This window comes from Oncorhynchus mykiss, chromosome 4, assembly GCF_057628025.1.
Source record: "Oncorhynchus mykiss isolate SJ-2025 chromosome 4, ASM5762802v1, whole genome shotgun sequence".
Lineage (NCBI taxonomy): Eukaryota > Metazoa > Chordata > Actinopteri > Salmoniformes > Salmonidae > Oncorhynchus > Oncorhynchus mykiss.
This window is the reverse complement of record NC_143025.1, coordinates 37,356,169-37,384,145: the sequence shown is the minus strand read 5'-3', so window position 1 is coordinate 37,384,145 and position 27,977 is coordinate 37,356,169. Positions and strand designations below refer to the sequence as shown.

At 44.0% G+C, this 27,977-nt stretch overlaps 1 protein-coding gene across 1 annotated transcript in view; it reads left to right on the top strand.

The window, feature by feature from the left end:
• The first annotated feature begins 3,111 nt into the window (after positions 1-3,111).
• slc22a23b (solute carrier family 22 member 23b) overlaps positions 3,112-27,977 on the top strand; it is a 28,819-nt gene continuing 3,953 nt past the window's right edge. The window contains exons 1-7 of the mRNA XM_036968865.2: positions 3,112-4,225; positions 6,253-6,356; positions 6,753-6,907; positions 13,243-13,429; positions 21,151-21,278; positions 25,828-25,930; positions 27,373-27,599. Coding sequence (XP_036824760.2) covers positions 3,788-4,225; positions 6,253-6,356; positions 6,753-6,907; positions 13,243-13,429; positions 21,151-21,278; positions 25,828-25,930; positions 27,373-27,599 — 1,342 coding nt within the window. The 5' untranslated portion in view covers positions 3,112-3,787. The remainder of the gene's footprint in view (positions 4,226-6,252; positions 6,357-6,752; positions 6,908-13,242; positions 13,430-21,150; positions 21,279-25,827; positions 25,931-27,372; positions 27,600-27,977) is intronic.

Below are 27,977 nucleotides of genomic sequence, written 5' to 3'. Positions count from 1 at the left end.
TATATGTTGTATTCTTCAAGAATCAATGGGTAATTATCATTCATTTACAAGTCCAAAAATAGATGTAGCAACTGCTGAATGCCCCTTTAAAGATAATATAAAGATAATATGAAGACATTCAATCTTCACCACTAGGCATGAGCTCTTCTAAAAGGTTAACAGTAATGTGTCTTGGTCTCAAATGGTGTCAATTCTGAATATAATGTTGCAGTAATGTGTTGTTTACCATGTGGGGTAGCCTATCCTGTACACTGTACACAGACTGAACAGCCTTGGCCTCTGTACTTGACATTGACCAGAACGACTCTACCCCAACGAACTCAGCAGGCTCTGAGGAATCTCACAGCTCTTTCTGTGTGTGTGTGTGTAGGTGTGTGTCTGTGTGTGTGTGAGTGTGTGCATGAGAGCGTGCGTGTGTGCTTGCTTGCATAAGTGAGTGTTTATGATGATTGACTGTCAGGGTATAGTGTGTGTGCATAATTCATTTATTGCAAGACTGAGCGTCTCACATTAGCTCAAACATGTAACTGCAGAATGTTGCTCCTATGTGTGTGAGGTAGGCCTATTGTTGGAGACCTGGGTTATGACCCCTATGCTTGTTGTCATGGAAATGCAGAGCAACATACGCATAAACCACCCTTTCTTTATCAACCCGAATCCTTCCTTCCATTTCCAGAAGTGTCAAACTTTTAATAGCAGCAGTGTGGGTGGATTGATTTGTGTAAGCTATATCGAGTCTTGGAGTTTTTTCATGTAGAAGACCATTTCAGTACCGCCCTTATAATCACTAGGCTATAGAAAGGGTTGGTTGTTAAGCAGCGAAACTGAACACGTGTGCAACTATGGGGTAAAACAGACGGGGTTGGCTTAGATTGTTGACTACATGTAAACTATATTTAATCTCCAATGTTTATTGAAAACATACAGTGGGGCAAAAAAAGTATTTAGTCAGCCACCAATTGTGCAAGTTCTCCCACTTAAAAAGATGAGAGAGGCCTGTAATTTTCATCATAGGTACACTTCAACTATGACAGACAAAATGAGAAAAAAATCCAGAAAATCACATTGTAGGATTTTTAATGAATTTATTTGCAAATTATGGTGGAAAATAAGGCTTGACATTTGTATTCAGTAGACTCACCAAGTCCTCAAATTATTTCTCTCCTGGCTTTGCGCCGGGCTCAGTAAATTCCTCATCAAGGTGTAGGTTTGCACGCCCACACAGCTCAGTAAAATGGCCCTTTGCTTTGCTGCGTTGGCGATCTCATTTGCAACAAAAAAAATTGTTGAAAACTTCGCAATATTCTTCCCACAACTGTGTCTTGTAGTCAAATGGTGCCACCAATCCTACTGTGCCTTCCATTCTTTCTGTCGTCCCGTCACTGCTTCCAAAAAGAAGGCATTTGCAAGCAAACCCATGTAGCTCTCACTCGCTTAGCCTTTCCTAGCTAACTAGCATGCTAATATTCACTCACGGTAGTTTCACCGTTCATAACTCATACAACTCTGTAGTCTCACCGAAAACTTCTTTCCCGATTTTGTCTCGTCGCCAAATGTAGTATATCGAATAGACCAACATATAATTGGAGGACACAGGATGTAATCTTTACTTGTAATTTATTAGGAACTGATTTACACCACTACCTATCATGGAGACCAATACTCAACTAACTAACTCTATTGCTCACAGAACAGTTACCAACCTAGGACCGGTGATAGCGCCGCCTATTGGTTAGATGAGCCAGCATAATTTTTCACTCTAACAAAAACAAAAATCCACCCTTGTTGAACTGATAAAAATGTAATTGATCTTCAGAAAAAGTCTTCATCTATATGTAACAGTATAACTTTAGACCGTCCCCTCGCCCATACCCGGGCGCGAACCAGGGACCCTCTGCACACATCAACAACATTACCCACGAAGCATCGTTACCCATCGCTTCACAAAAGCCGCGGCTCTTGCAGAGCGAGCGGAACCACTACTTCAAGGACTCAGAGAAAGTGACGTCACCGATTGAAACGCTATTTAGCGCGTACCACCGCTAACTAGCTAGCTATTTCACATCCGTTACATATATCTGCCGACTTTTGTCCATGCAGCGTTTAAGGTGATGTGAGCTGTAGCTGTTGTGAAGGAAGTTGTCAATTGAGATTTGTTTTATACAGGCAGGACCTCCAGCCCCCTCCTACCAGTCATGTCAATGTGGAGCTATACGGCGCTATATGGAGCCCTCCGCATTGTTACAAATTTGGGAGGCGTACAGCGATGTGGTACGGAGCTCAATTTGGCCTCTGCATGCCGACAGGGGCTCCGCCATTGCGTCACACCCTCCATAGGCGCCTGCGACCACATTTCCAAGCAAGCATAAATTGGCTTTAAACGTGGGTCAATGGAACCTGCCTACTGTCAAACATTAGGCAATGCATTATACCAGAGAGGAAGAGGCGAAGAGAAAGGTTTCACTCTTGCCAAAATATGTCAAATATAAGCCCAATTCGGTTTCTATCGGCTTATTTTGGACCTAAAACGTTTCGCCTACCTTCCCGCCTTTAGAAAAACGACTCCCATTGTTAGGGCGGAGACACGAGTATCTCGTTATTATGTACTGATCTCTGATTGCACTCGCCCTTAGTTTGTGATCATTTGGCGCCCTCTGGCGTCATACTATCCACACATCACCTTGCGGAGGCGACAATGTGATAATTGTACAGTAGGCTGCAGCTGCAACCCACCTGAGTGACAGGCTATTGTCATCTCCAGAAATGCAAACGTTATTATCTATTTATGAGTCAGACATTCTGACATGGATATTATAATCAACTGAGCTCGGTAGACTGTGATTGGGAGCCCCTCGCTCGCTTTAGTTGACACAAATCATTATAGCTTCCAACACATATTCAGTTAATCTACCTACCCTCATCGACAATAAACAGTAATTGTAGTATTTCGCATGAACTCATCTTATTATTTTATGGGAAATGGGACACGGGTTAAACAAAGGAGATCTTTGTTGCCGTTTGGTAGGCCTGGGTTACGGCACCGATGCCCAATTGCGCGTGAGTGGTGCAATCGCCCCGTAAACACTGACCAATCACAGCGCGGTGCACGACCAGGGCGGGCGGGGCTTGATTCTATCTCTGAGACTGGGTGTGGGATCGAATTGTTCAGGACTGGAGACCCAGACGAATAGAGAAATAGGTTACCTGTTCATGGAAATCAAACGGTGATCTCTTATAGTTTGAGAGCCGGACGAGATGTAGGATAACGGTTGGCTTTGTCTGTAAACTGGAGCAATGACCACCACCACCACAATACCTGCGAGGGGTCAAGGATTGGACAGGTGTGTTACCTGTGGAGCGCGTGGAGGGGCTAGCAGATGTGCAGCCTCGAGTTTAGACTGATCGGTCACCCACACCTCTTTGCCTGTGTGTTAGCCCGACATGGAAGCTATACCTGGTTGGAACACAAAGCACATGGTAAGCATGCCTGCCTCTCCGAGCCACCACCTTGCCTGTGTCCTCACCTCGGCTTTCCCCTGAGACCCAGGCTCCACCTGAAACTGTTATTCGGTCGGCCCATTCTAACCGGAGCACCATGGTGAGATGACCAACCGCTCGGTAATCTGCCAGACCTCATTCTATGCGTCTTTGTTGGACACACAAGATTGGTCTGCCTGCGCTCCGGGTTTCCTTTGTAACAAAGGGTTTACGCAGAGCGGTGTGGACAGGGCAGCAGAGCGCCCGGAGTTTGGCTGTGGGGTTTGGCACCTCTTTGTTGTATAGATAGATGGCAGCGGGACCAGAGCGGCCGGTGGCGGAGGCGCAGCCGCAGGACCGGGAACAACCGCCACCGGAGAACGGCTTCATGCCGCTGGAGCAGACACAGGCACCTAGGCTCCTGCCGCACGTCGACGGCACGGTACTACCGTCTCTCGGGGGATTTGGGAAACACCAAAAACAGCTCGTTGTTCTGACGTGGATACCGGCTTTATTTATCGGATTTAGCCAGTTTTCGGATTATTTCCTTTTGGCGCAACCAAAAGGCACGTGCGTGCAGCCTCTTGTTAACGGAAGTAATTGGACCGTTGGTTCTTCAAAGTTACCGGTGACCGCCACTAACGGAGACATTGGTAAGCCCGTGCCTTACAGCGGCGGCATGGAGTGCGAGTGCAAGGAGTGGAAACTCGAGCTGCAGACGGGACTCAGTCAGAACGTGGTTACCAAGGTAACGTGTGCTCCATATACCATACCTTCCTTCTGATGATTTCTGCGTCTGAAAATACATAATAGGCCTAATCATCAGAATCACCAACACTGCATCCTATGCAACTATAGGGCGGGCACAAGCTAATTCTCAAAGAAATGTAGCCTACCCAGCACCATGGACAGCGCATGCACTCTGTCCAGTGTTCCATTCTGTGCCATAGGCCTACTGTAAAACAGATCACAGTTTGCTCTCAGAGCACACAGTAACTCATTTTTCAACCACTTTAATTTATCCTGTGACCTGAATTGGCATTATCAAAAACACGCTGCACTCTGGAGTATAATTATCCATGCAAGCTAATTTAGTTATTCAGTGTTTAATGTGATATATGTGGCAGTGTAGCCTCTGTGGTGCTAATGAGAGCAAGGAATGTGATTATTCCACGATCCATCATAGAAGAAGAGTAGGTGTACGCTGTCTCTTGTTACCCCAACACATGAACCAGCATATGAGCAGGTTTGACAAACAATCAATTTAATCTTAAACTTCTATGAGATAAGGTTTCAGTGTGTGTGTTGTTAGTGTGTGTGATCCTTTATGGATGTTTTACTGTGTCTGTGTCTATGTGTGTGTGTGTGTGTGTGTGTGTGTGTGTGTGTGTGTGTGTGTGTGTACAGTGCCAGACATCTGCTTTCTCTGATAATGCTGAGTTTAAATAGCCATTAGATACACCTATTACAGACTGTGTCTTTCTTTATCTCACACTGCCCAGGCCACTGCAGACTTATCACTCATACCCAATAATCATCTCTCTTTCCTTCTTATCCTCTTTCTCTCTTTCCCTCTCTCTCTCTCTCCTCCCCTCCTGCTCTCTCCTCTCTTTCCTCTCCCCCTCCATCTATCTCCATCTCTCTCTTTCTCTTCATCTCTCTCAATCCCTGTATCGCTCTTTATCATCCCTCTCTCTGCTCCCTCTCCCATCCTGCTCTCTCTCTCTCTCTTCCATTTCTCCCTCCAACTCTCTATCCCTCTCTTCTCTCTCTCTTTCCCTCCCTCTATCTTTCCCTCCATTCTTCTCCCCCTCCTCTTCTCTCACTCCCTCCGCTCTGGAACGAAGCTGGGGGCTCAGCAGGGTGTGAGTCACTGTTAAACAGCCATACTCTTTCACTAACAGCTGCTTGACATCACACACACACCAAAATGCACACATTGAAAGCTGTTTTAAATGAACTACACCATTGTGTGCATTGACACAAAACATAGATGTTCTTATTATCTGATACTCATGAACACAGACAGGCTCTTTGTGACTTCAAATATATCTTCAGACTTTCATATATCACTCTCCCTCACATGCACACACACACACACACACACACAATCTCTGGTTTCCTTGTGGGGCATGTTTGAATGGTACACATGAGATTACAACATGTTTGCACACTCAAAACTCCAAATCGCCCTTCATGAATAATCAACACATTCAGAGCATAACAGAGGGAAAGAAAAAAGGAGCGAGAGGGAGGGAGAGAGAGAGAGAGCAAGGGATAGAAAGAGATAGAGAAAGAGTGTATGAGAGACAAAGGAAGAATTAGAGAGAGAGAGAGAGATAGAGCGGGGAAGAAAGAGAGACAGACAGTGTTGATAAATCACACCACTCTGTGCTGTCTGTGCCTTCCATCTGCACACAGGTTCTCAGGGTAAAAAAACTCCAACCAAATTGTGCATAGGGATCTTTTAGTTTTTTTTTCTCTATTCTCTAACGAATGACTCATTACTCTTCCTGTTGTGGTGTTTGCTGTGGGATATAATGCTGTTGATATATATATGGTGTATGTTTGTCCCTCTCTTTCTTTCACCACCAAATAAATTGACCATGAAAATATAGATTTTTGTTGCATTAGGAACTAGTGGAATTATAAGAGGGGTTGGGGGTAAAAGGTGATACAAAATACTCATAACCAATAAGGATGTTTGAGGTATTATTTCATATTGTTAACAATATATTTAATTTTCTCTCTCTCTCTCTCTCTCTCTCTCTGCAGTGGAACTTGGTGTGTGATTCAGCCTGGAAGGTTCACATCGCTAAGTTCTCTTTCCTAGTGGGATCTATCTTCGGCTACCTGGTGATGGGAGTCGTAGCCGACTGGTACACTACCCTGCACTGTCCCCTTCTTTCATTTCACATCTGTGGCTGCATCCCCTTCCCCCATACATCTCAGAACAGAGCATCGTCTTGTGTTGAAACACCTACTGCTCTCCGTGTTGAGGTTGTCTGTAGGCAACAGAGGCTATAGCAACAGAGGCTATAGAATAACTGGTTCACAACTCTGACCCAATGACCTGCTGACCTCTGAACCAAACAGACTGTAGAGGATTGGAATGTTCTCTTCCAGACCAAAATACTAATTTCTTCCTCTCCACTTCCATTTCACACCATTTCTCTCACTTTCGCTCTGTTTCTCTGTCTGCCCCCCTCTCTCTCTATGTCTGCCCCCCCCCCCTCTCTCTCTCTCTCTCCCGCCGTCTCCCCCCTCTCTCTCAGGTTCGGTCGTCAACCTGTTCTGATCGTCTCGGTGCTGTTCATGTTGGTGTTTGGTTTGAGCGTAGCGTTCTCCTTCAACGTGACTATGTTCAGCACACTGCGTTTCTTTGAGGGTTTCTGTCTAGCTGGCCTCACTCTCTCCCTCTACATACTGAGTAAGTAGGGCACCTCCACTTCCTGGTATCTACTTCATACTTCCTGCTCTAGACGTTCTGCTTCCTGTTTCCTACCTGTATCAGATTGATAGATGTGCTTTGGTAAATTAGAGCTTGGTTGGTCCCTTGTTCAAGAAGGTCCTCATAGACTGGGGGGGGTGTAAATTCGTTTTAAACCTCAATGGGCTTTGAGAAGTTATCAACAATGTGTAATTCGATTAAATACACAGCATGAATAAGATGATTAGCATGAACTATCACTTAAAGGTCTTTGATGGGGGGACCTTGACAAAGTCTGGCATACTGACACCCCACCCCTTGATGGGGACATCAGTGTTGTCTATCTTGTCCTTTATCTACAGCGATGCCTGGTATTCTATCCTACTTACCCCCTACACCATATACCACCTAACCTCCAACCCCCCACTCATCTCCCTTGCCCCCTAGGCCTTTTATCACCAGAGAGATTAGTCAGTCAGTTTGAGGTTGGGGCTAAGGGGGGGGGGGGGTTCTATGAAGGTGGTCTTGGGAAGATGGTTTTGAGGCTAAAATGTGATGAATATAGGATTTCTAGTTTAAATCGTTTTGTTGTGTACTATGCATGTGTTTGTGAATGTGTAGCCTCAGATTGGTGTTGGTGTTGTTTGTGTGTTTGTCTCAGAAGGCTTCAAACAAAGGACTGTCTAAAACCTCTAAGTCATGTTTTCTCTGTGTGTGTGTGTGTGTGTGTGTGTTTGTGTGAGGTCATTGATACCAGGCCATACTAGAAGGGAGGCTGACAAAGCGTTTTTTTCCCCCTCCATCATGACTTCTGCTAAAAACTCTGCCATTACCTTTTTTCACCTGATCAGGTTCTTTCTCTAATATCAGCATTTCTTACCCTTTTAAACTCTTGTTTGGGCCCTGCAAGAAAATAGAAAGTTACATATAATTTGAAAGCTACAGCCCTTGTCTTTTTGGAAATTTGATTCAAATCTTAGTGTTAGCAACTTCTCAACATCATGTGATCTCCTACTGATATCTAGTGGACAAACTGTGAATTGGACAGGGGATATATATTTACATCAAGGAGAGACAAAAAATGAAGGCATGGCAAGTTGCAAAAAGGTAAAAGATCAAACTTTTTTACGAACAGTAAAAATGGGGATAAAAAAAGAAGTACATTTTAGGTTTCTTTGGACCGGCTGTATCGCAGACTCTTATCATCGGCTCCACCGTTCTTACGCTTCTAACAGTACTAAGCATGTGTTTGTAGGACATACAGTGCCTTCGGGGGAAAGTATTCAGACACATAGACTTTTTTCCACATTTTGTTACGTTACAGCCTTATTCTAGAATTGATTTAAAAAATGTCCCCCTCGTCAATGTACACACAATACCCCATAATGACAAAGCAAAAATAGTTTTTAGAAGTGTTTGCAAATGTGTATAAAACTCCCCAGAAATATCACATTTATATAAGTATTCAGACCCTTTACTCAGTGCTTTGTTGAAGCACCTTCGGCAGCGATTACAGCATGGAGTAAAAATAATATTTAAAAAACTCAGTAATCTACATACAATACACCATAATGACATGGCAAAAACAGTTATATTGAAATTTTTACAAAAGTATTACAGATAATTAACAGAAATACCCTAGTTTAAAAAGTATTCAGACCCTTTGCTATGAGACTCAAAATTGAACTCATGCGCATCCTGTTTCCATTGATCATCTTTTAGATGTTTCTGCAACTTGCAGTCCACCTGTGGTAAATTCAATTGATTGGACATGATTTGGAAAGGCACACACCTGTCTATATAAGGTCCCACAGTTGACAGTGCATGTCAGAGCAAAAACCAAGCCACGAAGTCGAAGGAATTGCCCGTAGAGCTCCGAGACAGGATTGTGTCGAGGCACAGATCTGGGGAATGGTACCAAAACATTTTTGCAGCATTGAAGGTCCCAAAGAACAGGGGCCTCCATCATTCTTAAATGGAAGAAGTTTGGAACCACTGAGACTCTTCCTAGAGCTGGCCACCGGGTCAAATTGAGCAATTGGGTGAGAAAGGCCTTGGTAAGGGAGGTGACCAAGAACCCGATGGTCACTCTGACAGAGCTCCAGAGTTCCTCTGTGGAGATGTGAGAACCTTCCAGAAGGACAACCATCTCTGCAGCTCTGCACCAATCAGGCCTTTATGGTAGAGTGGTCAAACGGAAGCCACTCCTCAGTAAAAGGCACATAACAGCCCGCTTGGAGTTTGCCAAAAGGCACCTAAAGGAATCTCAAACCATGAGAGACAAGAAAAAGGAGCCATTGGAGTCATGCTTGGCCGCGCAGTCGTTGATGACAGGGAGTACAGGAGGCGACTAAGCACGCACCCGAGGAGCCCCCGTGTTGATGATTAGTGTGGCAGATTTGTTGTTGCCTACCCTTACCACCTGGGGGCGGCCCGTCAGGAAGTACAAGATCCAGTTGCAGAGGGAGGTGTTTAGTCCCAAGGTGTCCCAAGGCATCTTAGTGATGAGCTTTGTTGGCACTATGGTGTTGAACGCAGAGCTGTAGTCAATGAACAGCATTCTTACATAGGTGTTCCTTTTGTCCAGGTGGGAAAGGGCAGTGTGGAGCGCAATTTAGATTGCATCATCTGCGGATCTGTTGGGGCGGTATGTGAATTGGAGTGGGTCTAGGGTTTCCGGGGGGATGCTGTTGATGTGAGCCATAGATAGAATTATGGTCAGATTTGCCAAATGGAGGGATAGGCAGAGCTTTGTATGCATTTCTGTATGGAGTAAAGGTGGTCTAGAGTTTTCCTGTGTTAAATTCTCCGGCTTCAAGGAGTGCCGCTTCTGGATGAGCATTTTCTTCTTTGCTTATGGCCTTATGCAGCTCGTTGAGTGCGGTCTTAGTGCCAGCATCGGTTTGTGGTGGTAAATAGACAGCTACGAAAAATATAGATAGTGTGGTCTACAGCTTATCATGAGCTAATCTACCTCGGGTGAGCAAAACCTCAAGACTTCCTTAATATTAGAGATTGCGCACCAGCTGTTATTGACAAATAGACACACACCACCATCCCTCGCCTTACCGGAGGTAGCTGTTCTGTCTTATCGATGCACAGAAAACCCAGCGAGCTGAATATTATCATGTCGTCATTCAGCCACGACTAGGTGAAACATAAGATATTACAGTTATTAATGTCCCGTTGGTAGGATAGTCTCAAACAGCGCTCATCCAGTTTATTCTCCAGTGATTGCACGTTGGTCAATAGGACAGATGGTAGAGGCAGGTTACCCATTCGCCAACAAATTCTCAAAAGGCATCTGGATCTGCTGAGATTTGGGCCTGGTCCGCGAGCAGCAGTGCATTCTTAGCGTCAGACTTAATGAAAAAATCTTTGTCCGGGTGAGTAATCACTGTTCTGATATCCAGAAGCTCTTTTTGGTCATAAGAGACGGTAGCAGAAACATTATTTACTAAATAAGTCATTCATTTTTAAGTTTTTGCTTTAGAGCTTTAACTAAGATGTTTGGTGCAGTATTTTTCACAAAAAAAATGTGCATGAAAACAAGTCGTCTATCAACAAAGACTCTATTGAAAAATCCCTACTTTTGACCAATTTCCGATGGAGGAGCAAACACTTTGTATCCGAACTTCGGGCTTGCCTCCAGAAAAAAATGTGTGTACCCGAACAACCCAAAGAAACCTCTCCGGAGTCTAATATATGTACAACTGTTTCGGCTGGGAAGCATGCAGACGTCTTTACGGCCAAGGCGAAGGTGAATACTGCTGCTTTGTAGAGGAGGACCTGGTCATAAAGGCTATGCAAGTCCAGGGTTGAGTGGTGGGCCAGGTAGACGTTGGGTTTTTGAGGCACAGTCATGGGAATGCTTGCATTTACCCGCTGTATGGTAGCAGGGTGGAAGTCTTTTCATAGGTCTATCTCTCTCTCTCTCTTTTCTCTGCAGGTGATCAATTTCCGCCTTAGTCAGATGTTTGCCTCCTTGTGAAAGAAGTAGGAGGGGAACAAGGCCAGGGTGTGGAGGAAGAGGACAGGGCGGGAGTGGGAGCTTTTGAGGGTAGAGCCACTTCAGCTGAGAAGAGAGAAGTGGGGGAGGGAGGGAGAGAGAGGGATCAGCCTTGGGAAGAGCAGAGGAGGGGAGGGAGAGCAGAGGAGATTAGGAGAGGAAGGGAGGAGAGGAAGGAGAGAAGGGGGGTCAGTGAGGTAATCGACACAAGAGGAGTCTTTCTCCCTTTAAGCTGGAACAAAAGTCCCTGCCTGACTAACAGTGCTGTGTGTTTGTGTGTGTGTGTGTGTTTGTGTGTGTGTGTGCCATATCAAATTGTATTTGTCACATGCTTCGTGAAAAACAGTGAAATGCTTACTTACAGGTCCTTTTCCAACAATAAACAGTTAAAGATAAAGATTTTTTTTAAATAAATACAAATTGAAATAATGACACCTCACTAAGGGGTTACATTTTTGGGGAGGCAGCAGGGGTTACTGCTATATTTAGCAAGTAATTATATACCAGGCTCTTCTAGAGACATCTTTATTGTGAGCAGTACATGAAACTAGTGTCATACAGACTGCTACAGCATCTGTCTAATGAGGAGGTGGTTTGGACTTGGGCTCTGGGTCTGATTCTGTTTGAACAGAGGGGGCTGTGCTGAGTGGGCAGACTTTCATCACACACACACACACACACAGAAAGAGAGAGCGAGAGAGAGAGAACTTTGTGTTTGGGCTCCAGGGGAGAGGAGTGGGTGTTCTCAATCTTCAGGTATCAGCTGACTCCTAGCTCTCCTCCCTAGTGTAGAGAACATGACAGGGGGAGGAGGAAGGGGAGATATTCCCCTGCTGCAATACACTTCTCCTTTTTCAGTCTCTATGGCATTTTCTCAATTGAACTCCTGGGTCCACTCTCGCCTCCTTTTGAAAAGGTCAAAGGTAATCGATGAGAGGTGACAAGGAGAGTGAACATGGACGAAAATGCTCTTGTATGAAATGAGAAGCTTCTTCTCCACTTTACAGGGGTGGATTCCAAAACAAATATGTAACGTGATAAAAAAAATAAGTAGCATTTCGTTTTGAAATGTGCGCATGCATTTCTCCTCTGACAATACAACAGCTGGTTCAAAGAGGGTGTGGATCAAAACACTTCCACGGTAGGATACACTTGTGCTTCCTTGCCAAAAGGAGGCTATCGAGGAGGGGAGAACCATCTTCCGATTGCCTACTAACTAATTGACACACTCCTCAACCACTTATTGGTTTCCGGGTCACGGAGGAGAGAGGACAGACTTTTGCCCAAATGAGAATAGGCCTAACCAATTTTTATTTTTTTCTCTCTCTCTCGGTCTCTCTCTGTCTCTCTCTTTCTTTCTCTCTCTCTCTCTCTCTCTCTCTCTCTCTCTCTGGTTTATTATTATTCAACCAGTGAGCGAGCTGATGAATGGAGGAAGTTCTCCATTCAGAACACTTATTTGTGTTCTGCAACCTCTGCATTCTTTCCTTTCTCCCTCCTCTCTGTCATCTCTGCTATGGGAAGTGACATTACATGAGCCCTGGTTAGTGAGCATACAGCATAGAACCCCCCCCCCCCCCCCCCCCCCTCTCCTAAACCCCCCTACTGGTCGCATTTAAATAGACCTTGCCATCTGGAGTGGACCATCTGGTCTGTACCACAGGGTAGCCGGTAGAGGGATGAGATGACAGCCCAATCAGGGAAGAGATGGGCGGTGACTGTGAAATGGCTCACTGACTGAACTGACTGAACCCTTGAGAATGGCCATAGTGTGGATTTCTGACAGAAAGGCGAGCTCATGGTTCACTGGTTCTTAACTGGTTGTTAATGGTTGGTTAACTGCCGGCTTCTGAGGGAATTTTGTGACACAGATAGGTATTAAATTATTAATTGAGGGAATGAGCTGTAGGTTGAACACCTAAGCTACATCAGAGAGCTACAGCACTATACCTCAGTAATGTATGCCATTATACCCTTTCACACTATCGTGGCTACCCGAACATAACTGTTCCCCCACATTGTCCTTTTCAGCACTGTTTCAGCAACAATGGTGGATTTGTAACCAGGACAGCTCAGTACAGTTTGAATTGGGCTCAGCTAGGTTCGTCTCAGTAGGATGAAAAGCCCTTAATAGCAAAAACATACAAAAAGCTCCGAGACTGAACTCACTGAACCCGCCCAATTTATCTGGCTGTAACTTCTGTCCCGCTCCCTCTCTCTCTATGGAGATTGGGCTGTGCCTGCCAAGCTGGCATTTCTCCATGGCCATGGTGGCTATATGACTAACTTCTCTCCCCTCTCTCTCTCCTCACCCCCTCCCCCATAGGGATTGAGCTGTGCCTGCCAGGCTGGCGTTTTTCCATGACCATGGTGGCCAGTTTCCTCATGGTGGGCGGTCAGCTGGTGATGCCCGGGGTGGCGGCTCTGTGTCGTGATTGGCCGGACCAGGATGACTGGCAGGTCCTGCAGATCATGATCATCTGCCCCTTCATCCTGATGCTGCCCTACGTCTGGTAAAGAGTCCCGCCCAGTCTTACATGTTACCACCATTCTGTTGAGACAATCCTCCTAGAGTTAGAGGTTGAAATTAGTTGTACCATGGAGTCCTTCCCACTGAGGGGATTGCCACACCCACTTAGGGAGTGGCTCCTCCCACTCATGAAGTAGCTCAGCACACTGAGGGGTCTTTTATCAATTAGATTTGCTTACCTCATGCGTCCTCTCTCCTCCGTCCCCTCTCAAACTCCTTTAAAAAAAAAAAGTTAACCGAGAAGAGTCAATGAGGTTGGAAATGCGTTTTCTTCAAATGAGACTGTTCCACTCCACTCTCGCGTCATTAAGCAAATTACCTGAAATAAATGTGTAAAGTGCTTAAAAACATTATTTGTTGGTAATGCAAGACAGTTCATACTGTAGATAAAACAATAAGTAGCATATTGTTTTTAAATGTGTGCATGTTTTTCTCCTTTGACAAAACAAAAGCTGATTCAGGGGGGGTGTGGCAGATTTCAGAACTATTCATTGGTATGATACACATGAGTAGTCTATCCTCGATGGAAGGTGGCTATCGAGGAGGGGAGGACCCTCTTCCGTTTGCCTACTAACTAATTGGCACTCTCCTCGACCACTCAGAAGAGAGAGGAGAGGACGAAGCAAAGAGGACGGAGGACAGACTTTTGCTCAAACGAGAAAATCCCAGGGATTCCACCATGCTGTGGGGTTAGAGGATAATTAATAGGCTAGTGGCCAGTCCTCAAAAAGGATAGCCCTACCCGAGGTAGAACAAAACACAACCATGTTTTCACATCTCTTATGTCTCCATTTATGAAATGGATGGTTGTGTAAATTTCTTTGACTGCTAAAGTGGTTCAATTGATAGATATTGTGACACACCCCTTAAACTCAAAAGGTGCAGAATAATGCCTGGCTGGAGGGGGGATTGGCCACATAAGCTCATGTAACCCAATATTGCAAGCTCTGACATTGCTCAAATGTGAAATACAATACACTACATTAACAAGAAACAGCATTAGGATGTCTTAATGCATCTTGGAAATATAGACCTGTAAACACAGAGATATAATAGGCGTAAATATATATCTATGAATATTTATGATGAATGCAAGCTTTACTTTTTGGTAGCAGATTAATAGGCAACATTCCAAGTTAAAGTTGCTCTCATTCACTGTTGTATGGTCCTGACAAAAAATGTCTTAAAGTTGTGGCTATTGTGATCAATTTTTCATTTTTTTTAAATGTAACCTTTATTTAACTAGGCAAGTCAGTTAAGAACAAATTCTTATTTACAATGACGGCCTACCAAAAGGCAAAAGGCTTCCTGCGGGAGTTTGGGGTCACTTAGAAATGTCCTTGTTTTCCATGAAAACAGACATGAAATGAGTTGCAAAATATAATCAAGACATTGACAAGGTTTTTAATAATGATTTTTAATTGAAATAATAATTGTGTCCTTCAAACTTTGCTTTCGTCAAAGAATACTCCATTTGCAGCAATTACAGCCTTGCAGACCTTTGGCATTCTAGTTGTCAATTTGTTGAGGTAATCTGAAGAGATTTCACCCCATGCTTCCTGAAGCACCTCCCACAAGTTGGATTGGCTTGATGGGCACTTCTTACGTACCGTACCATACGGTCAAGCTGCTCCCACAGCAGCTCAATAGGGTTGAGATCCGGTGGCTGTGCTGGCCACTCCATTATAGACAGAATACCAGCTGACTGCTTCTTCCCTGAATAGTTCTTGCATAGTTTGGAGCTGTGCTTTGGGTCATTGTCCTGTTGTAGGAGGAAATTGGCTCCAATTAAGTGCCGTCCACAGGGTATGGAATGGCGTTGCAAAATGGAGTGACAGCCTTCCTTCTTCGAGATCCCTTTTACCCTGTACAAATATCCCACTTTACCACCACCAAAGCACCCCCAGACCATCCCATCAAGCACTCCAGCATCTTTTCTTTTTTTCTGCGCCTCACAAATGTTCTTCTTTGTGATCCAAACACCTCAAACTTAGATTAGTCTGTCCATAACACTTTCTTCCAATCTTTCTCTGTCCAGTGTCTGTGTTCTTTTGCCCATCTTAATATTTTATTTTTATTGGCCAGTCTGAGATATGGCTTTTTCTTTGCAACTCTGCCTAGAAGGCCAGCATCCCGAAGTCGCCTCTTTACTGTTGATATTTATACTGGTGTTTTGTGGGTACTATTTAATTAAGCTGCCAGTTGAGGACTTGTGAGGCGTCTGTTTCTCAAACTGGACACTCTAATGTACTTGCCCTCTTGCTCAGTTGTGCACCGGGGCCTCCCACTCCCTTTTCTATTCCTGGCAAGAGACAGTTTGCGCTGTTCTGTGAAGAGAGTAGTCAAATCAAATCAAATTTTATTTGTCACATACACATGATTAGCAGATGTTAATGCAAGTGTAGCGAAATGCTTGTGCTTCTAGTTCCGGCCATGCAGTAATATCTAACAAGTAATCTAACAATTTCACAACAACTACCTTACAAGTGTAAAGGAATTAATAAGAATATGTACATAAAGATTAATGAATGAGCGATGTCCGAACGGCATAGGCAAGATGTAGTAGATGGTATAGAGTACAGAATATACATATGAGATGAGTAATGTAGAGTATGTAAACATTATATAAAGTGGCATTGTTTAAAGTGGCTAGTGATACATTTATTACATACATTTTTCATTATAAAAAGTGGCTAGAGATGAGTCAGTATGTTGGCAGCAGCCACTCAAAGTTAGTGATGGCTGTTTAACAGTCTGATGGCCAGTCTAATAGAAGCTGTCTCTCTGTCCCCACTTTGATGCACCTGTACTGACCTCGCCTTCTGGATGATAGCGGGGTGAACAGGCAGTGGCTCGGGTGGTTGTTGTCCTTGATGATCTTTTTGGCCTTCCTGTGACATCGGGTGGTGTAGGTGTCCTGGAGGGCAGGTAGTTTGCCCCCGGTGATGCGTTGTGCAGACCTCACTACCCTCTGGAGAGCCTTACGGTTGTGGGTGGAGCAGTTGCCGTACCAGGCGGTGATACAGCCTGACAAGATGCTCTCGATTGTGCATCTGTAGAGTGTTTTTGGTGACAAGCTAAATTTCTTCAGTCTCCTGAGGTTGAAGAGGCGCTGCTGCGCCTTCTTCACCACGCTGTCTGTGTGGGTGGACCATTTCAGTTTGTCCATGATGTGTACGCCGAGGAACTTAAAACTTTCCACCTTCTCCACTACTGTCCAGTCGATGTGGATAGGGGGCTGCTCCCTCTGTCCACGATCATCTCCTTTGTTTTGTTGACATTGAGTGTGAGGTTATTTTCCTGACACCACACTCCGAGGGCCCTCACCTCCTCCCTGTAGGCCATCTCGTCATTGTTGGTAATCAAGCCTACCACTGTAGTGTCGTCTGCAAACTTGATGATTGAGTTGGAGGCGTGCAATGCCACGCAGTCATGGGTGAACAGGGAGTACAGGAGAGGGCCGAGAACGCATCCTTGTGGGGCTACAGTGTTGAGGATCAGCAGGGTGGAGATGTTGTTTCCTACCCTCACCACCTGGGGGAGGCCCGCCAGGAAGTCCAGGACCCAGTTGCACAGGGCGGGGTCGAGACCCAGGGTCTCGAGCTTAATGACATGTTTGGAGGGTACTATGGTGTTAAATGCTGAGCTGTAGTCGATGAACAGCATTCCTACACAGGTATTCCTCTTGTCCAGATGGGTGAGGGCAGTGTGACTGTGTCGTCTGTGGACCTATTGGGGCGGTATGCAAATTGGAATGGGTCTAGGGTGTCAGGTAAGGTGGAGGTGATATGGTCCTTGACTAGTCTCTCAAAGCACTTCATGATGACGGAAGTGAGTGACGGAAGTGAGTGCTACGGGCCGAAAATCTACTCCAGTCAAAATATGTTTCTATTTACTCCTCAGACACCCTAAAATGTAATCAAACTAATATTTATTTCGGAAAGAAGTATGTTCAAAAGGAAAACGATTTTAGCAGGTGCGCAACTTCGCCAAAACCACGGATTTCCAAGACTGTGTCCTCATACAAAAACTGTTATTTCTTATTCGTTGTTGAAGTTACAAGCCTGAAACCTTGAACATAGACTGCTGACACCCTGTGGATCTCTTGCAATTCCGGTTGGTTTTTCTTTTGATTTTCTCCTACCATATCTATTGTGTTATATTCTCCTACACTATTTTAACATGTCTACAAACTTCAAAGTGTTTTCTTTCCAATGGTACCATTTATATGCATATCCTGGCTTCAGGCCCTGAGTTGCAGGCAGTTTACTTTGGCATGTCATTCAGGCAGAAATTGAGGAAAAAGGGGCCAATCCCTAAGAAGTTTTAACAATGTCTACACTGTATTTCTGATTCATTTTACATTAATTTAATGGACATTTTTATTTTCTTTATAAAACAAGGTCATTTCTAAGTGACCCCAAATGTTTCAATGGTAGTGTATATAAATATAGGACAAAACACACATCACAACAAGAGAGACAACACACCACTAAATAAAGAGAGACCTAAAGACAATAACTTAGCAAGGCAGCATGGTAGCAACACAACATGGTAGCAGCACAAAACATGCTACAAACATTATTGGGCACAGACAACAGCACAAAGGGCAAGAAGGTAGCCATAACTGTCCGTAAGAGTGTCCATGATTGAGTCTTTGAATGAAGAGATTGATAAAGCAGCTTGTTTCAGTCACTAGCTGCATCGAACTGAAAAGAGGAGCAACCCAGGGATGTGTGTGCTTTAGGGATCGTTAACAGAATGTGACTGGCAGAACAGGTGTTGTATGTGGAAGATAAGGGAGTAGATATTTTATCTTTATTTAACTAGGAAAGTTCTTATTTTCACTGACGGCCTAGTGGGTTAACTGCCTGTTCAGGGGCAGAACGACAGACCTTGTCAGCTCTGGGGTTTGAACTTGCAACCTTCTGGTTACTAGTCCAATGCTCTAACCACGAGGCTACGCTGCCGCCCCATATCTCAGATAGGGGGCAATGAGGCCTAAGAGGGTTTAATAAATAAGCATCAACCAGTGGGTCTTGCAACGGGTATAATCGGCTCTAAGAAAAACAAGTGGGCTCGTCTGAACTGAGAAGAACATTACCGTTTTCAGTGTCTACTGAAAACGGTAATGTTCTTTTCAGTTCAAATTTCCTCTTGTACATTAGGGGGGCTCCCTAGATTTGACTAATCCAATATGGCACCCAAAATCCAATATGGCTGCCACAATAGCATTAAATGGTGGGTAAATCATCTGTATGTAGAAAGCTTTGATTTGTGTCCTGTTCTTATGACCTTAACTCAGTACTATTTCTGTGCAATTCAACTTGGTTGTAAATCCAATATGCCTGCCAGAATTACACTCAAAACACGTTTGTCTGGGTATATACTGAACAAAAAAATATGAACGCAACAATTTCAAAGATTTTACTGTTACAGTATGTGGAAATCAGTCAATTGAAATACATTCATTAGGCCCTAATCTATGGAATTCACATGACTGGGAATACAGATATGCATCTGTTGGTCACAGATATCAAAAAAGAAATTGGTCTCGGGATCTCGTTACGGTATTTCTGTGCATTCAAATTGCCATTGATAAAATGCAATTGTGTTCGTTGCCTGTAGCTTAAGCCTGCCCATACCATAACCCCACCGCCACCACGGGGCACTCTGTACACAACTTTGACATCAGCAAACCACTCACCCACACAATGCCATACACGTGGTCTGCGGTTTTGAGGCTAGTTGGACGTACTGCCAAATTGTCTAAAAACGACGTTGGAAGCGGCTTACGGTAGAGAAATGAACATTCAATTCTCTAGCAACAGCTCTGGTGGACATTCCTGGAGTCAGTATGCCAATTGCACTCTCCCTCAAAACTTGAGACACCCGTGGCATTGTGTTGTGTGACAAAACTGCACATTTTAGAGTTACCTTTTATTGTCCCCAGCACAAGTAATGATCAGCTTCTTGATATGCCACATCTGTCAGGTGGATGGATTATCTTGGCAAAGGAGAAATACTCACAAACAGGGTTGTAAAATGTGTGCACAAAATTTGAGAGAAATAAGCTTTTTGTGTGTATGGAACATTTCTTCAATCTTTTATTTCAGCTCATGAAACATGGGACCAACACTTTACATGTTGCGTTTATATTTTTGTTCAGTGAAGAAAGGGCAACAGACTGCTTGGCATGGCAACATTAATTTGTCAAAGTTTATACAAGCCTCTTTGAGGATCAATGAGGCAACTCGGAGGCTCCAGCGTAAGGAGAGCAAATCCATCTTTCCCCCACTGTGGTATAACTTGTGCCTCCAGGATTGAGCTCTTAAGTCACCTCCTTATCATTTAGAACGGAGCTTTGATTCATGACTAGTCCATTACGGCCTCCTGAATCCAACATGACTTTCCGCTGGCTCACTGCATTAGTGGTCCACATTGGGATGTTCGGGGGGGGGGCACTCTTATGCTATTTAGGTTGAGCTGGCACATTGCTTTTTCCAGAAAACCATGTCCCCCATCCTGTCTGTCTGCCATGGAGGTGTTGTATGTTAACTTGGTGACATTATGGAGTGTGTGTAGAATGCAACCACACATGATGAGAAGCACATAAGGCAGGTGTTCACTATAATGAACCAACACAACCTGACACTCATTGACAAGAAATGCCATCAACTTACGAGGCCTTCACATATTATGGTAGGAATTGCACCTCTCCAATGTCAATGCCTGAATCTCCCAGAACTGTTCTCGATAGGCCCACTCCACAATAATTCCTCCCCTCTGGCAGTTACTAATGACAGACACCATGGAACTGGACTGCCAAAGGTCAGGAGGCCATTCGACCTTGACTAAATTACAAGAGTAGGGCCTTAAATAACAAAATCCTTCAACCCACTGAGCATACACTTGTTGAATCAATGTTGTTTCCACATCATTTCAATGAAATGACGTTGAACCTACGTGGAATACACGTTGAATTAACGTCTATGCCCAGTGGGAAGGAACCTTGAATCCCCAAAAATCTAATTACGATGTCTGAACCCACTTGATTTCCTTATAGCAGATTACCATGGCCACAACATCAAAAAACATGTGTAACTGTATGTATTCTTGTCAGGCAGGACCACACAGCAGTGAATGAGAGCAAATCTGACTTGGAAGGTTGTCTATTAACCAGTTAACAAAAAGTAAAGCATACATTCATCTTAAATATTCATATTTACAGTAAGTTGACATTTCCGCCTGTTGTGTCTGTGGGGTGACAGGCCTATGCATTAAGATACCCTAATGCTGTTTGTTTGTGTATGTAGGTTACATTAGCTTTTGGTGTCCTTCCCCCCTCCAGCCAGGCATTATTCTGCACTTTTTGAATTTAGGGGTTGTGGCACAATATCTATCAATTTAACCACTTTTGCAGTAAAATATTTTTACACAACCATCCATTTCATAAATGGGAGACATTAGGGATGTGAAAATACATGGTCGTGTATTGTTCTACTTTGGGTAGGGGTATCTAAAAATATGGTGGACCTTGCCACTAGCCTATAAAGACTTGCTCATCAGGACCAGGTTTTGGCTTGAACAGTACACAGCACACTGCAGTCTCAGACAATACGATCTTTCTCGCACTTTCCTTCTGTCATTCTCTCTCTCTCTCTTTCTCATGTTTACTCCCCCCCCCTCCTCTTCTCTCTGTAGGATCTTCCCAGAGTCCCTGCGTTGGCTCCTGGCCACCCAGCACTACAGCTGCTCTAAAGCCATGATGCTCCACATCGCCAGGAAGAACCAGGTCGACATGACAACTGAACCCAGCGCAATTCTAGCAGGTGAGGAAGATGGAGAGGCAGGGAAATGTAGACAGACATTGAAAAGGAAGAGAGATGGAGAGATAGAGACGTGGTAGGTGATGATACACAGATGGGAGAGGTGGAGAGAACGAGGGGATATGGAGAAGTAGAGAGAAAGAGGAGAGATGGAGAGGCAGGAAAAACCCAGAGTTAAACAGAACCACACTTATTCCACCAGTGTCTACACACACCTCTGGTTTATAGCTGGCCATGCAGAATATACAGTTGAAGTCGGAAGTATAAACTTAGGTTTGAGTCATAAAAACTTGTTTTTCAACCACTCCACACATTTCTTGTTAACAAACTATAGTTTTGACAAGCCGGTTAGGACATCTACTTTGTGCATGACACAAGTAATTTTTCCAACAATTGTTTACAGACAGATTATTTCACTTATAATTCACTGTATCACAATTCCAGTGGGTCAGAAGTTTACATACACTAAGTTGACTGTGCCTTTAAACAGCTTGGAAAATTCCAGAAAATGATGTCATGGCTTTAGAAGCTTCTGATAGGCTAATTGACATAATTTGAGTCAATTGGAGGTGTACCTGAGGATGTATTTCAAGGCCTACCTTCAAACTCAGTGCCTCTTTTCTTGACATCATGGGGAAATCTAAAGAAATCAGCCAAGTCTGGTTCATTCTTGGGAGCAATTTCCAAACGCCTGAAGGTACCACGTTCATCTGTACAAACAATAGTACTGTCATGTATTGTCATGTTGTGTCTTGTTCCTGTTCTTTCTCTTCACCCTGTCTCCCTCTGCTGGTCGTATTGGGTTGCCTTCTCTTCCCCTCCTTCCCCAAGCTGTTCCTTGTCTTCTCTAACTACCTCGTTCACCCTTTTCCCACCTGTTCCCTTTTTCCCTCTGATTGGGTCTCTATTTCTCTCTCTGTTCCTGCTTCTGTCTTTGTCAGATTCTCGTTTGAGTTTCTCATGCCAGAACCAAACTATCGTCTTGTTTGCTTCAACCTTGTCCTGTCGGAATCTGCCTGTTCATCTGAGGCTACGTGTGATCAGGTACCTCTGTCCTCTACAACCCAGCTAATCCCCTCTGCTGCTAGAAGAGGACTCTAACCCAGCTATTCTCCTCTGCTGCTAGAAGGGGAATTCTTCTGTGATATTCAGAAGGACTTTATGATTCATTTGTCGCCCTCTCTGCGGGTTGTTTATTTTGCCATCATATCCATTTGAAGAGGATCTATGTCTTACCTGTGTTTCGACATTAAAGAACTCTGTTTTTGTTAAACCGCTTTTGGGTCCTCAATCACGTGCATGACAAGTACGCAAGTATAAACACCATGAGACCACGCAGCCATCATACCGCTCAGGAAGGAGACTCGTTCTGTCTCCATGAATGTACTTTGGTGCGAAAAGTGCAAATCAATCCCAGAACAACAGCAAAGGACCATGTCAAGATGCTGGAGGAAACAGGTACAAAAGTATCTATAGCCACAGTAAAATGAGTCCTATATTGACATAACCTGAAAGGCCGCTCAGCGAGGAAAAAGCCACTGCTCCAAAACCGCCATAAAAAAAGCCAGACTAAGTTTTGCAACTGCACATGGGGACAAAGTTCGTACTTTTTGGAGAAATGTCTGGTCTGATGAAACAAAAATAGAACTGTTTGGCCATAATGACCATCGTTACAGTGCCTTGCGAAAGTATTCGGCCCCCTTGAACTTTGCGACCTTTTTCCACATTTCAGGCTTCAAACATAAAGATATAAAACTGTATTTTTTTGTGAAGAATCAACAACAAGTGGGACACAATCATGAAGTGGAATGACATTCATTGGATATTTCAAACTTTTTTAACAAATCAAAAACTGAAAAATTGGGCGTGCAAAATTATTCAGCCCCCTTAAGTTAATACTTTGTAGCGCCACCTTTTGCTGCGATTACAGCTGTAAGTCGCTTGGGGTATGTCTCTATCAGTTTTGCACATCGAGAGACTGAAATTTTTTCCCATTCCTCCTTGCAAAACAGCTCGAGCTCAGTGAGGCTGGATGGAGAGCATTTGTAAACAGCAGTTTTCAGTTCTTTCCACAGATTCTCGATTGGATTCAGGTCTGGACTTTGACTTGGCCATTCTAACACCTGGATATGTTTATTTTTGAACCATTCCATTGTAGATTTTGCTTTGTTTTGGATCATTGTCTTGTTGGAAGACAAATCTCCATCCCAGTCTCAGGTCTTTTGCAGACTCCATCAGGTTTTCTTCCAGAATGGTCCTGTATTTGGCTCCATCCATCTTCCCATCAATTTTAACCATCTTCCCTGTCCCTGCTGAAGAAAAGCAGGCCCAAACCATGATGCTGCCACCACCATGTTTGACAGTGGGGATGGTGTGTTCAGCTGTGTTGCTTTTACGCCAAACATAATGTTTTGCATTGTTGCCAAAAAGTTCAATTTTGGTTTCATCTGACCAGAGCACCTTCTTCCACATGTTTGGTGTGTCTCCCAGGTGGCTTGTGGCAAACTTTAAACGACACTTTTTATGGATATCTTTAAGAAATTGCTTTCTTCTTGCCACTCTTCCATAAAGGCCAGATTTGTGCAATATACGACTGATTGTTGTCCTATGGACAGAGTCTCCCACCTCAGCTGTAGATCTCTGCAGTTCATCCAGAGTGATCATGGGCCTCTTGGCTGCATCTCTGATCAGTCTTCTCCTTGTATGAGCTGAAAGTTTAGAGGGACGGCCAGGTCTTGGTAGATTTGCAGTGGTCTGATACTCCTTCCATTTCAATATTATCGCTTGCACAGTGCTCCTTGGGATGTTTAAAGCTTGGGAAATCTTTTTGTATCCAAATCCGGCTTTAAACTTCTTCACAACAGTATCTCGGACCTGCCTGGTGTGTTCCTTGTTCTTCATGATGCTCTCTGCGCTTTTAACGGACCTCTGAGACTATCACAGTGCAGGTGCATTGATACGGAGACTTGATTACACACAGGTGGATTGTATTTATCATCATTAGTCATTTAGGTCAACATTGGATCATTCAGAGATCCTCACTGAACTTCTGGAGAGAGTTTGCTGCACTGAAAGTAAAGGGGCTGAATAATTTTGCACGCCCAATTTTTCAGTTTTTGATTTGTTAAAAGAGTTTGAAATATCCAATAAATGTCGTTCCACTTCATGATTGTGTCCCATTTGTTGTTGATTCTTCACAAAAAAATACAGTTTTATATATTTATGTTTGAAGCCTGAAATGTGGCAAAAGGTCGCAAAGTTCAAGGGGGGCGAATACTTTCGCAAGGCACTGTATGTTTGGAGGGAAAAGGGGGAGGCTTGCAAGCCGAAGAACACCATCCCAACCGTGAAGCACGATGGTGGCAGCATCATGTTGTGGGGGTGCTTTGCTGCAGGAGGAACTGGTGCACTTCACAAAATAGATGGCATCATGAGGGTGGAAAATGACATGCATATATTGAAGCAACATCTCAAGACATCAGTCAGGAAGTTAAAGCTTGGTCGCAAATGGGTCTTCCAAAAAGACAATGCCCCCAAGCATACTTCCAAAGTTGTGGCAAAATGGCTTAAGGACAACAAAGTCAAGGTATTGGAGTGGCCATCACAAAGCCCTGACCTCAATCCCATAGAAAATATGTGGGCAGAACTGAAAAAGCGTGTGCGAGCAAGGAGGCCTACAAACCTGACTCAGTTACACCAGCTCTGTCAGGAGGAATGGGCCAAAATTCACCCAACTTATTGTGAGAAGCTTGTGGAAGGCTACCTGAAACGTTTGACCCAAATTAAACAATTTAAAGGCAATGCTACCAAATAAAAATGTTGTGTATGTAAACTTCTGACCCACTGGGAATGTGATGAAAGAAATAAAAGCTGATATAAATAATTTTCTCTGCTATTATTCTGACATTTCACATTCTTAAAATAAAGTGGTGATCCTAACTGACCTAAGACAGGGACATTTTTACTCTGATTATATGTCAGGAATTGTGAAAAACTGAGTTTACATGTATTTGGCTAAGGTGTATGTAAACTTCCGACTTCAACCGTACGTATGGGATGTCACACGTAGACTCACAACAACACATTGTCAATTGCATTTGCACGGATTGTATTGTGGTAATACACAACATGCAGCAGCAGGTCTCTGATTTCAGTTATGAAATGTGTATGCAATGGATTCAGTCATTCAGACACAGTGACACACACGGACTATGCACGTTCATTTTAACATGTGCAACTGCAGGACTCTAGTTAAATTTGATGAAATATCTGCACAGCTTAATCCCAGACACACACACAGATATAAAATCTGAGAAAATATTTTAAAGCTGGTAGCAGATTAATAGGTACTGCTAGATCAATAAAATAAAGTGTTTTATTTCAGATCTCATACACACACATCCACCAACAGAAGAACATTACTAAAGAGTCTGTGTGGTGTGGATTTCCCGAGGTGCTGGCTGGCTCTGTCTGTGTCTGTGTGTGTGTGTGCATGCGTGCGTATTGCCCTGCCAGTGGGAAGGTCTTATAGCATGTTGTGTCTCACCACCAGAACTGGAACATGTGCTGCATAAGAAGCCAAAGAGGACCTGCATCATCAAGATGACCAGCACCAGAAACTTTTGGAAGAACATCGTGGTGCTCTGTGTCAACTCGTAAGTCTCTCTCTCTCTCTGTGTGTGCAGCTGAGCAAAATCAAGTCAAATCTTGTTTTTCTTGGCAAACAATTGGTGTAGACCAGGTATTCCCAAACTGCCATCGGGGGTACGCCAAATAAAGTGTACTTTTTTTCTCTTCACATTTTCAAACAGTCCATTTATATTTTCCAACAGGGGTATACATTTGAGTGAATTTTTTTCCCTCGCCTGAGTAGCCTCGTTTCACTGCCAAAAATAAAATGAAACCATCTAGTGTTCAGGGAAATAACAACACAATGTGAAATACAGGTAGCCTAGTCAAGTAATTAACATCCAATCACATTAAGCGTTACTCTCTCGCGGGAATTCCACTAACGGTCCGTAAGTAGCCAAATGTAGCTGCTGCTCATGTTGGTATCTATACTGATGGAGCAAAAGCCATGACAGGGAGTCATAGTGGAGGAATTGATGCCCCCGATGTTCCTGCTAAGGAACTGATGCCCTTTGCAACCACGGACCTATGTGAGAATGGATTCTCGGCCCTCACTAGCATGAAAACTAAATACAGGCACAGACTGTGTGTGGGAAAATGATTTAAGACAGACTCTCTCCAACACAACCCAACATTGTAGATTTATGTGCATCCTTTCAAGCACACCCTTCTCATTAACCTGTGGTGAGTTATTCACAATTTCCAATTAGCAAATAAAGTTGTACATGTAAGATGGTTAAATATAGAGCAAAATGATTGATTATCGTTATGTTATTATTTGTGCCCTGGTCCTATAAGAGCTCTTTGTCACTTCCCACGAGCCGGGTTGTGACAAAAACGAACACTCATTCTTATGTTCAATAAATGTATTGTTTCTAGTGTGTGTGTGGCAGGCTTACCATGATGGCCCTGGTGCTAGAGGGGGTACGCAGCTGGAGGTTGAATGTTTGAAGGGTTACGGGACTATAAAAAGTTTGGGAACCACTGGTGTAGGCTAACAGTGAAATGCTTACTTACGGCTCTTTTCCAGCAATGCAGAGTTAAAGATAAAAAATAATAAAAAATAGTGATATGAGGAATAAATACACAGTAAATGACGAATAACAATGCAGAGTAAAAATCGTATTAAAAGGCAGAGGGCAATGTGCCAAACAGAACATGAATTACACATGAGCTAGGTTCCCCATGAAGACAAGGCTCCGTACCAGCGTCTTGCTTCTAGTACTGATGGTGTGTGTGTGTGTGTAACTGGTAGGATCTGAACCCGGGTCTCCCACTTGGAAAACCAATGTCATGACCCTGAGACCAAGAAGAGGGTGACACTGATTTTAAGTTACTTCATCGCACTAGCGTCAATCCCACTCACCTCCGCTACATGTGTCTCTCTCTCTCTGCTGGTTGACGGGGTACGGTATCCACCTCTGTTTTTGCTCTTACCAATAATGTGTTTATGTGTGTTTCTCTGTAGATTGACGGGGTACGGTATCCACCACTGTTTTGCCCGCAGTATGATGGACCCAGAGGCCCCTGTGTCGGCCATGTTCAATGCCGACTACTACACCATGGCCGGCATCGCCGTAGCAACCTGCCTGGCGCTGTGCCCGGCCGTGGCGTTCATGGGACGTCGGGGCGGACTCCTCACCTTCATGATCATCACCGCCCTGGCATCACTGCTGCAGCTGGGCCTGCTAAACTGTGAGTAGAGTACAGACAAGTGTTGTGCATTTAACACATGTGAAACACACACACACACAGAAATTCGATGTCCAAGAAATAAACCTTTAGGTCAACCGCCGGCCTTTGAAAGCCCACGTTTTGTCAGATGTTTTAATGAGTGAGCAATGTGGGCATCCCCCTCATAGTCATCATCCACAAAGAGTTGTTTACATGGAAATTACAAAGCCACAACATCTCATTATATCCTGTTACACACAAAGGACGTACTCTGATAATGGAGTTATTTCAGTGATTCAGAGGAGTCACTACCAGAATGCCCTTTTCCGGATCATTGCCTCTGTTGTCCTCATATCAGATCTGTATTGGTCAGAAAAACCATGAGATTCTCTCATGGCT